The sequence below is a fragment of the Aquarana catesbeiana genome, linkage group LG06 (genome assembly GCF_042186555.1).
Source record: "Aquarana catesbeiana isolate 2022-GZ linkage group LG06, ASM4218655v1, whole genome shotgun sequence".
Classification (NCBI taxonomy): Eukaryota; Metazoa; Chordata; class Amphibia; order Anura; family Ranidae; genus Aquarana; species Aquarana catesbeiana.
The window spans coordinates 144,409,906-144,422,016 of record NC_133329.1 but is presented as its reverse complement, the minus strand read 5'-3'; the positions used below and the strand labels follow the sequence as shown (position 1 = coordinate 144,422,016).

At 43.4% G+C, this 12,111-nt stretch overlaps 1 protein-coding gene across 1 annotated transcript in view; it reads left to right on the top strand.

Moving 5' to 3' along the window:
• The window catches only part of LMTK2 (lemur tyrosine kinase 2), a 181,808-nt gene that overhangs the window by 161,005 nt on the left and 8,692 nt on the right, over window positions 1-12,111 (top strand). The window contains exon 13 of the mRNA XM_073591007.1: window positions 2,869-3,117. Coding sequence (XP_073447108.1) covers window positions 2,869-3,117 — 249 coding nt within the window. The remainder of the gene's footprint in view (window positions 1-2,868; window positions 3,118-12,111) is intronic.

Sequence of the window (12,111 nt, the reverse complement as noted above, 5' to 3'; positions counted from 1 at the left end):
GACCGGGGTGTACTAGGCCGCTGGTGCTTGCCAGTTCAATAAAAAGCTTCCAAAAAAACTGTTAGCGATCGCAGGGATCAGGCCTGACTCTGCAAACGCTGCAGTTATGCGTTTAGTGTTTTGTAAGTGACAGTGATCGATCGATACTGCACTTGGGTGGGCTGGACTGGGCCGGGCGGAGGGGCAAAACGCAGGTGCTAGCAGGTATCTGGGTTGATCCCGCTAACACTGCGTTTTTGGGAACCCTAAACTGCTGGGGACGCTAGTATAGATCTGATCTGATCGGATCAGATATTGATCCGTTCAGATACTATACCACTAAAGGAGGCGTATGCTGCGTGCGTGGGTGTTAGTGGTACTGGCGCTAACCTGACGCTGCCTGGGGCTGGTGCTTGCTAGTTCACCAAAATGCTACCAAAAAAACTGTTAGCGATCGCAGGGATCAGGCCTGACTCTGCGAACGCTGCAGTTATGCGTTTAGTGCCTTGTAAGTGTCAGTGATCGATCGATACTGCACTTGGGTGGGATGGGCTGGGCCGGGCGGAGGGGCACAACGCAGGTGCTAGCAGGTATCTGGGCTGATCCCGCTAACACTGCGTTTTTGGGAACCCTAAACTGCTGGGGACGCTAGTATAGATCTGATCGGATCAGATATTGATCCGATCAGATACTATACCACTAAGGGAGGTGTACGGTGCGTGCGTGGGTGTTAGCGGTACTGGCGCTAACCTGACGCTGCCTGGTGCTTGCTTGCCAGTTCACCAAAATGCTACCAAAAAAACTGTTAGCGATCGCAGGGATCAGGCCTGACTCTGTGAACGCTGCAGTTATGCGTTTAGTGTTTTGTAAGTGACAGTGATCGATCGATACTGCACTTGGGTGGGCTGGGCGGAGGGGCAAAACGCAGGTGCTAGCGGGTATCTGGGCTGATCCCGCTAACACTGTGTTTTTGGGAACCCTAAACTGCTGGGGACGCTAGTATAGATCTGATCAGATCAGATATTGATCCGATCAGATACTATACCACTAAGGGAGGCGCATGCTGCGTGCGTGGGTGTTAGCGGTACTGGCGCTAATCTGACGCTGCCTGGGGCGACGCATATCACCGCCGGGCGATCAGGGGGCTAAACCTTTATTAGGTAATAAACGGCGGGTGCCCTGACACTATAAAAAATAAACGAACTAACCTGCGTCACCCGTAACGGTTATACGGTGATCAGTGGTGAAAGGGTTAACTAGGGGGCAATCAAGGGGTTAAAACATTTATTCGGTAGTATATGGGGGTCCCTGTCACTATAAAACGCTGACGGCGAACCTAAATATTTACCTCACTAACTAGCGTCACCAGCGACACTAATACAGCGATCAGAAAAATGATCGCTTAGCAACACTGGTGACAGGGGGTGATCAAGGGGTTAAAACTTTATTAGGGGGGGTTAGGGGGGTACCCTAGACCTAAAGGGGGGTGATACTCACTGTCCCAACACTGTAACTGTCACAAACTGACACTATGCAGTAATCAGAAAAAAAAAAAAAAAAAAAACCTGCTGGTGTCAGTTTGTGACAGGGGGGGGGGGGTGATTGGGGGGGGATCGGGGGGCGATCGGGGGGGGGATCGGGGTGTTTTGTATGCCTGGCATGTTCTACTGTGTGTGTGTGTGTTGTGCACTCACATTGATGTCTTCTCCCCTCGGCGCTGGAACGGAAAATACCGAGCCGAGGGGAGATGACATCATTTCCTTTGCTGCTGTTTAGCATACAGCAGCAAAGGAGTGTTCCCATTGGCCGGCGGCGATCGCGAGGGGGGGGCCACGAACGGATGGCCTCCCCCTCATCTCGGATCGCCGGGGAACAGAACGGGACCGCTTCGGGCACCGGGGGGGGGTCCGATCGGACCCCCCACCCGCGAGAGGCAAATCACGTACATGTACGTGATTTTGCCTGCCCGTGCCGCCTTGCCGACGTAAATCGGCGTTAGGCGGTCCTTAAGTGGTTAACGACTACATTGGTATACTGTAAAAAATTTTAAAGCGTAGCCTATGGAGGTTTTTAAGTACCGAAGTTTGGTGCCATTTCACGAGTGTGTGCAATTTTAAAGCGTGACATGTTGGGTATCTATTTAGTTGGCAAAGGTAACAATTTTGATAGGAACCTGTGCAAATGTGTTTTCTAAAGGCAAAAGCTCTGTGAGGTCACTAAAGCCTTGCAAATGTTTACTTGGATGTAAAAAAACCTACCAAAACACTGTAGATATGTTGTGTTGAAATACATTTCCTAGATGCTATAAGCCCCCTATTGTTTGTTGATCTACTGCTTAAAAGCTAGGTTCACCTTTAAGAAAAAATAAAAGCACATATGTTTGCAAGAAAAAAATGTGCATTTAACACTTTTTCCACTGGAAACCTTCAACTTTTTACCCGTACCTCTGTACAGGCTGTCAGTTGGAGAGCTAGAGGAAGTGTTTTGGAAGAAGAGTGCGCTCATTACCGTACTTATAGCCCATTGTGAACTCCATCTGACAAGTCCATCTGTTGCAGTGGAAGATGGGATTTGTAGTTTATTCATTCACAGATTTCTGTGAATTAATGCCCCTGTCGTGAGGGCGGAGCCCCACGCAGCCTTATTGATTTTAAATGGGAATCAGTATGTTCTGACCCTGAATGATGACTGAATGATAGGCCCTGACCATTTTAATATGAATATAAAGGTGGTGTTATGGGCAGTACTGAAGTTTTTGGAATGTATAATGTACCTGTAAGTGTTGCTTACACATTACTTAGCTTGCATTTACTTGACATGAAAAAATATATCTGAGAAGTTCTGTTCATATTCTATGCCTAAATAAATGTATTTTCACGCTTTTTCTAGGTGGTGCATTTGAATGGGAGGATGATTTCCCATCTCCTGATCCGTCATTCTTAAACAAACCAGCAGCAAACCTGATCGGTTCCAAGCTATCGGTTAACCCTTCTAAATACTTTTCACCTCCACCTCCATCTAGAAGTTCTGATGAAAACTGGACACATGCGTCCTCTTACTCCAGATTTTCTATTTCACCAGCAAATATTGCAAATTTTTCTCTCACACACGTAACAGACTCTGATATCGAACAAGGAGGTAAGTACTTTAATCTCGGAAGAAATGTGTCAACTGCCTAATTTTCTTCTTTTGTTGGGGTATTTATTGCAAATAAAACCTAAAAATATAAAAAGCAAAACTAGTGCATAGAGCCAAAAACTAAATCTAGCGTGTACATTTTTCCCACCAACTCAAAAGAAAACCTAAATCTATTTAATTTCAAGTATACACTTAGAGTGCATTTACCCTCAGTGGGTTCTAATGACCAAAAAATGGCCAAATAACTTTTGATGAAAGCATTGCTCATGTGACCACCTCTTCATCTTCATCTTCTTCCCATGTTTCTGAGCTGCCATGTAGGCACACTTGTACAGCCCTTGTATGTCCTCAACTTTGGACATGCAGCACTGTCTGGGAACTGTTTTCCTGCATGCAGTACTGACATTGGAGCAAAGGTCTGATAAAGAAACCCATGAAGAGTAATGACACACTGCCTTTGGTATGTAGGGCTATAGGAGTTGTTTGACAGGGCCAATAGGAAATGCTTGGGTTATGCTGTATGTCATCAAGCCAAAAAGTGGGAAAACTACACCTGCTGGCTCAAAAGTCCTGCCCACAATACATTCATGTGGAAATTATTTTACATTATCTTTAACCTCTTGCTGCCCGCGCTATAGCCGAAAGACGTCTAAATTGCCGGGAGGGCGTCCATGTATGTCCTCCCCTGCATGTGATGCCTGAGCGCCCCCTGCAGAGGGCGCGCGACTCGCTCTGTGATCAGCGAGTCCAGGAGACTCTGCTGATCGGAGTAAAGGGCCAATCCCGGCCCCTTACCACGTGATCAGCTGACCGCTGATCATGTAATGTAAACCGAGCCGGTAAACGGCTTTTTTTTTTTTTTTTTCTTCTCGCTAACAGCATGAGGCGGAAAAAAAAAAGCAGATTACCATCTGAAGTAAACAGGACATCAGTCCCGCACACGGAGAGCCACCGCTGCTATCAGTGCCCACAAGTTCCACCTGCCAGTGCATATCAGTACTGCTAAGCAGTGCCCACCAGTGATGCCAATCTGTGCCCACCAATGCTGCCAGTCTGTGCCTCATCAATCATGCCTCATCAGTGCCACCATCGGTGATTACTATCAATGTCACTTACCAGTGCCCATCAGTGCAGTGATTTAAATACCACCAAAATAAATCTTTATGAGTGAAAAAAAATGATAAAAATTTCATATGGGTATAGTGTAGCATGACCGTGCAATTGTCATTCAAAGAGTGACAGTGCTGAAAGCCGAAAATTAGTCTGGGAATCTGTGAATAAGGAAACTACAGGTCCTGTCTCCACCACGGCAGATGGCTTGTAGGTCTCAATGGACCGTGAGCGTGCTCATCAACATGTGGTCCATTCAGTGCCTATAGCTCTCAGACAGCTCATACAGAGGTATGGGCAGCAGACAGTGTGCGCAGAAGCCTGACATTGCCCCAGTAATCCACTCATCACCAGTGCAATGCTCTGCAGTCTCCTGTAAAAAAATTAATAAAAACTTTATATATTTTTTTCGCAGAAAAAAAAAAAAATATATATATATTTTTGTTTTTTTTTACTTCCGTTTTTTGTGATTCTGATAGCTTAGTTTTTTCAATCATCTCTGGTGTGTTTCATCATAAGCACTTGTATTTGTGGAATACATTTGGTGCCAGCTTACATTTGTCAGCAGAGAGGGTGCAAGACCTAAACTGACTATACGCTGGTCGATTTTTGAATGAACAATAACAAAAATTTGAAGGAAAATTCCCAGTACAGTTGATGGCTTGTCAAATGTTGGTCCAAAGTACTTAAAAATTGTATTTGCTTAAAACCATCTATTGTGGAACAAATGGACTTGGGCTGCTTTCACACTGGGGCGGGTGGGCGTTGACGGTAAAACGTTGCTAGTTTTAGCGGCGCTATTTGGCCGCTAGTGGGGCAGTTTTAACCCCCGCTAACGGCCGAATAAAGAGCTTTGCAGGCGCTTCGACAGCGGTGCCGCCCAAAAGCACCTGAAAAACGCCTCAGTCTGGGAGGGGTCTTAGGCCTCTTTCACATGTCGGATGTTCTGCTGCTGTTAAAAGCATGTTTTGTTATTTTGAAATTCCAAGACTCCAGGCACAGCGATCACTTGCAGTTGTACATTGCGATTAGCTGTGTTTAGCTGCGTTGGAAAATTCTTGCCATTTCTGATGTGCTTCCTGTTTTTCTTTCCTTGTTGCCGCTGCTATCTGCAGGTGAAATAGTACACTGCGATTACCTGCAGTTATGTGCAGATAGCTGCAATAAATCGGTCCTGGACGCAGTCAAGTTTATTTTTTCTAACCACACAAAACACCATGTAACAAAACTGTTGCTAAATGCAGTGTGTGAATGGAGCCATAGGAAAGCATTGTCTGAGTTTAGTTGCAGTAGATAACTTGATCTATCTGCAGTTAAAAGCTGAATTCTATCCGCCCATGTGAAAGGGGTCTAAATGAATGAAAACCACTTGCACTATTATAAATTCATTAATTTCAGAAAATTTTTCCATCCTGCTCCTTCGAATTTTCTTGTCACAGTCCATGACGATTTGACCCCACTAATGATTAGAACATCGAATAAAAGTTCTCTGAAAATTTCAAACAAAATTCTACTAGTGTATAAGCTAGCTATAAGCCCCGTATACCCACGTGCCGAAATCAGCTGGTACAGTAGAAATCTGCTGACGTTCAGCACATGTGTACAGGTCCTTGTCCGACATAAGTCGATCTCACTACAGGCTTCTGTCAAACGAATATGCTGGGAAACCAGCAGCTGATCGGCATCCTATTGGCGCTGTCAGCCAATGGCTGCGCGCACTGACTGGTGTGTCCTGGCAGGTTGACGGTCCCCCTATCAAAACACGATAGCACAGCAGGAAGATCGCTGCACTAACATAGCATAGTTAGTACCACAAGCTGTTCTGCATGTTTTTATTTTATTTAGCCTGCTGGGTTGAATGAAAAACAACTTATTTGTGTACCAGGTATTAGAATGAACTTTGAGCACCGTTGCAATTTTTGAGACACAGGCTATTATGTTCAAGCATACTTGTTTAGCAAATGACTGATCTATTTTCTAAAGCCTCTAGAATACATTGCATACATTGAGGTTTGCTTGTAACAGACACCTGCTACTAGAAACTACTCTGACTTTCCCTGTGCAGCTGCTCCTCTCGGGGTGGGGGAGGAATCTGTATTGAAATACAGTGACTGAGTGACTGTCATTACAGGCTTCCTTCTGAAAGTGCCTGTTATGCATTGTTTGTTAAATGCAGGTTATCATGCCAGCTGTTTAGGTTCAGTACTTTGTCACTGACCTATAATAAGCTTTGAGTGGTTAAATAAGCAAACCAGTGACAAGAAAAAAAAAATCTCTCCATTAATCTCCAGGTACCAACAAATACATGCTGGTGGGATAACTTTTTTATTTATTTGTTAGCATCATACTCGCATAACCAAGCTTAATGTCATTATTTTTGGCGATTTGTTAACCTAACAAATGTTAATGGCATGCTAATTTCTGTCTCCACAAACCAGACTTGATCTCGAATTTACACATAAATTTATTATATGCATTTAACATGATGCAGAATTGGGAGAGAAAAACTAAATTGTAAAGAAGAAACTTTGACTCTGAGACAAAATCTACACATCTGCATTGGAGCACATGCTTATATATGTCTACCATTGAAAATAGAACAGGACAATTTTTACACATTAAAAAAAGGGATCAATTTACTGATCATTACGCAAGAACCTTTGTTGCCTGCATTAATGATTAGTAAAATTTTTATGGCTGTGTTATGGCCATGTGAATGAGGCCTTACACTAATCTTATTCTCCAAAAATAATCCATACACATGCACTACTTGATGCCTCCTTGTAATGTCCTCTGAGCTCAAACTCCTCCCCCTTTTTTTGTCTAAGGGGGAGATGAAAAGAGATATACTTGGCTGATCCTCCCTGCTGAAGACCTGGGACCTTGCAGGTCCTGCACCCCCACGTTTGAGCGGTCTTGAGTCCTGGTGTCTTTAAGCCCAGAGCAGACTCCATATACCTGCTCTGGACGGAAGGACGCCAGGAACAATCCAACACTGGAGCGTAGGGGATTGCTGTTTGCCAGTGAGTGGAGGATCAGGTGAGTATAAGACTTTCTCCACTCCCCTGGACAAAATAAGCACTTAAACCTTGCACAGCCCCACTGCACGGACAAACTTTTTTTTTTTTTTTCCTTTTTTGCTTGGAGTTGTCAGTTACATTTTGTAGTGAACCTCTAGAGCTGTGCACAGTATGTAAAAATAGCTTTTTTGGGCAAAGTTAAAGAAGAGGGCAATAATAAGACTATTTTATTCAAATTTACCAAATAAAAGCCTTATCTGCTCCAAAAACAAAGGTGTATATAATGTTAGTGTAAACTACTTTCTCAAAGAGGTGTTTTACACACTTTTTGCACTAAAAATAGCATCTGAAAGGCGCCTGTAAACTGCCTCTTCAGTAGCCCCGGTGTGAAAGCCCAAATGATTTCACACTGGAGCGGTGCGCTTGTAGGACAGGAAAAAAAGTCCTGCAAGCAGTATCTTTGGGGCGGTGCGGGAGCTGTGTATACACTGCTCCTAAACCGCCCCTGCCATTGAAATCAATGGGCACCACTGCCAAAGTGCTTTGGCAGCGGCGCTTTGTGGGCACTTTTAACCTTTGTCCGCTAGTGAGGGTTAAAAGAGCCCTGCTAGTGGCCGAAAAGCACTGCTAAAATGATGGTAAAGTGGCCTAAGAGAGAAGTTTATAAGGTGTGGAACGCCTAAAGTGGGGGGGGGGGGGGGGGTTATACACTCTAGCTTTAAATAGTACAAGGACTTTGGGACTGAATGAAGTAGCAAAATCAGTGGGGCCTATAGTGCTAGTGTTCCAAGTGTTCTAAAATATCAAACTTTACCACTACAGAAAGCTAGAAACACAGAAAAAAAAAATCTATTTGCACTCGAAGGTAAACCTTTTTTGAATAAACATAAAAGCATATTGCATGTGTACAAGTTATATTTAGCTTGCACTCCTGCCATCTAAATGACCAGAGTCGCATGTATGTAGTCTAGTACAGCTAAGGAGATCTTAGGTTTTTTTGGATTAAAAAAGGTTGTTTGCATTTGCATTATGCCAGTTGACAAGCGATAAGATAACATTTTCAGTAGCATAACTTTTCTGGTCGGCCTTACATTTATAATTTCCAGATTAGGTATAAAGTGACATTGAACTAATGTGTGATTGAAACAGATGTGTACAGGTATGAGAGAAGAGCAGGTGGAACCTGTTAATATTTAATATTTAACTGCTGTAAAACCTAAAGAGAGTCCAGATGAACCGTGCATTGCTTAAATAGATCAATTTCGAGCTGTGGAGTAGGCACTTCTATCTATTAGCTTGAATCTGCCAACAAAATGATATTTCAAAATGTAATTGATCTTAAAGGAATGTTCATTACTCCTAAAAAAAATAAAAATAAAAATACACTTGAATGTTTGTTCCTTGAAAAAGTAGAGAAACCTGGTGTTTTCCCAGCACCACCTCTGCAGTGCAGTGGTTGACAGTTCAGAAACCTAGTAGAAGTGCTATTGCATTGTGGAAGCATTTTGTTTTCTTGATCCAGATCACCTTAACCATGATATACTGATAGGCAGACACTTTTTATTTTTATTTTATTTTTTTTCTTCCACCACATGTGTGGAAACTCTATATACTATGAACTTCTTTTCACACACCTGGCTTCATATAATAAATTAAATACTTAAAGAAAAATTAAAGTAGTTTTCTTAATCATACAGTACATGGGAGTTGATTCTTAGACCATAGGTTGTATGCAGTTACCGTTAGATGATTGGACACTGGCAAAAGCCTTGCTGGGAACAACCCCCAGTGTACCTATATAACACTGCCTACTCAAGTTGTCAGTTTTCTGCTAGTTTTGACCCCTTCTGTTGTAGAATTTTTTTTTTTAAACATTCTTTCCCTGACTGACTGACTTTTCTCTCTGGATCTGACTGCTTATTGCCTTATGGTTCACTGGCAGTTTCAGGATAGGTTACCCTCGATGTGCATCTTGGGAACTGTACCCGGACCAGTGGGCCAAAAAAAAAAAAAAAAAAAATCTTCTCTTTAACCTCTCAGTAAAAAGCTGCCACAGTTCACCCTTCAAACCCCCAGCTAAAAGAGGAACTGCAGTCTGCTCACTTGATTTGTAATAAAAACATCTTTGCATTCTGAAGCTCCCCTCCAACCACTTTGCATATTATTTTATATATACTGTGATTCTGTACTTGCCAAATATGCTGCAAAAATCTCCCTCCACTAAGTCTGGCTGCATCCATTTTAACTATGGCCAGCTGAAGCTGCTGCCTGTTCACTTCTGGGATTTACACAGACAGAGGCACACCTCCAGCTCTGCAACCCTGCAGGTTTCATTGGCCCTTTTATGACTCATCCCCCCTCCCTTCCTGGCAAACTCACTAGAGAGAGAGCACTGTGCATGTTATAAGCCTAGGATTTTTTACTAGACAGGAAACAGGCTGTATAATGTATTTACTGGCAGGAAAAAAAAAAATGTTTTACTATCCAAAGTTAAAAAAACTAGGGTAGACGAGTTAATAGATGGAAAGTTGAAGAAATTACTGAAGGTCTGCTTTAAGTACCCCATAAGTAATAGCCTCTGACCAATCTGCAGTGTATGCATTCTGCTCCAAGGGCGTGTCTAGCAACCCCTCAGTGATGTGATGAACAGTTGGTGTGTGTCCTTTTAACCCCTCATTGACCTGCCCCCAATATCAACCCTTTCAGCCCCCACTCGGGTTCTTTAACATCCTCAGCGCCCAATCCTCTATGTATAAGTGTTAGATTGTAAGCTCTAAGGAGCAGGGCCCTCTGATTCCTACTGTATCAAAGTGTATTGTATTTGTACTGTCTACCCTCAAGTTGTAAAGCGCTACGTAAACTGTTGGCGCTATATAAATCCTGTATAATAATAATAACCTCAGTCCATGTGCATTATCTCCATAATGCTCAGTCCTAAGTCATGTGTGCTAACCTGTCACCATCAAGTACCCAGCTCATGTAGGTTAAGCCCTCAGCATTCAGTACCTAGTATATGTACTTTACCACCACACCAAACATCAGTCTCATCTCTGACTGGTCCAGTGGGAATATCCGCTCCACTGCCCCATTTCCTGTTTCATCCCTAGAAACAAAACCTTGCCCATCCCCTATGTCTCCAGCACTACCCCCACTGTTCCTGGACTCCAAAAGCCAGTCCTTGCTAATAACCTGATTACATTTTAGTTTTCCTTTTCAGCGTCTATTGTCCCAAAACCTTTACAGGTTTTTGTCACCATTAACCTGTACAAACTATATTGTTGCTGACGCTATCCCTACTACCTCCACTGTCTTAAGAATACCCTGCCTCAATTTTGGAGGGCTTATTTCCTTGACACAAATTTAAACTTCTATAACTCTTGTGTTAAAACCCTCTGAAGAGCTCGGCTCCCATGCTACTGCTCTACAATTCCTGTATTACAAAATGACTATAACTTTGTAAGTGACTGCCAAATTCATTATGGGGCAATTTCTTCACTCCCGTCGTTCTGTATGGCTATGACCATATTTTATTGCTAATTTGAAAGATCAGTATCCACCATTTGTGAGTCCAAAGATTACCTGTTCTACCCGCTGTCATACCCCTAGTCCAATGATAGGGAACCTTGACACCCCAGATGTTTTGGAACTGCATTTCCCATGATGCTCATGCACTCTGCAGTGTAGTCGAGCATCATGGGAAATGTAGTTCCAAAACATCTAGGGTGCCAAGGTTCGCCATCACTGCCCTAGTCCCTCCTGCACACACACTTTCCTCTGTCATACCTTCAGACTCCTCTACTGCACATAATGACCATTGTCATACCCATCACACCCCTCCTGCATATATTGCCCACAGGCCTATCCTCTATACTTCTCTCCTGCACATATTTCCCCCTGTAATACCCTGCTGCACATATTGCCCACAGTCATAACATCCACACCCTTCTGCAATTGATCACCTTGTAATACGCTCTGCACCCCTCTCCTGTACATACTGCCCAGAGTCATACCTTCCATGTACTTCTCTCCTGCACGTTTTCCATTGTAATACTTTCCACACTCTGCTGCACATTATTCACCCTAAAATAGTCTCTGCACTCCCTTCCTGCTGTCATACATGAAGCGCTGTCTTCCTGCTTGTATTGGCCCTGGCATACCCTCTGCACTCTTCTCCTGCACATATTGCTTTGTATTATACAATCCACAATTTTCTTTTGTACACATATTCAGCTGTCATACCCTCTGTACTACTCTTCACCTATAGTCTGCTGTTATACCCTCTGTACTACTCTTCACCTATAGTCTGCTGTCATACCCTCTGTACTACTCTTCACCTATAGTCTGCTGTTATACCCTCTGTACTACTCTTCACCTATAGTCTGCTGCCATACCCTCTGTACTACTCTTCACCTATAGTCTGCTGTCATACCCTCTGTACTACTCTTCACCTATAGTCTGCTGTCATACCCTCTGTACTACTCTTCACCTATAGTCTGCTGCCATACCCTCTGTACTACTCTTCACCTATAGTCTGCTGTCATACCCTCTGTACTACTCTTCACCTATAGTCTGCTGCCATACCCTCTGTACTACTCTTCACCTATAGTTTGCTGTCATACCCTCTGTAATACTCTTCACCTATAGTCTGCTGTCATACCCTCTGTACTACTCTTCACCTATAGTTTGCTGTCATACCCTCTGTACTACTCTTCACCTATAGTTTGCTGTCATACCCTCTGTAATACTCTTCACCTATAGTCTGCTGTCATACCCTCTGTACTACTCTTCACCTATAGTCTGCTGTCATACCCTCTGTACTACTCTTCACCTATAGTCTGCTGCCATACCCTCTGTACTACTCTTC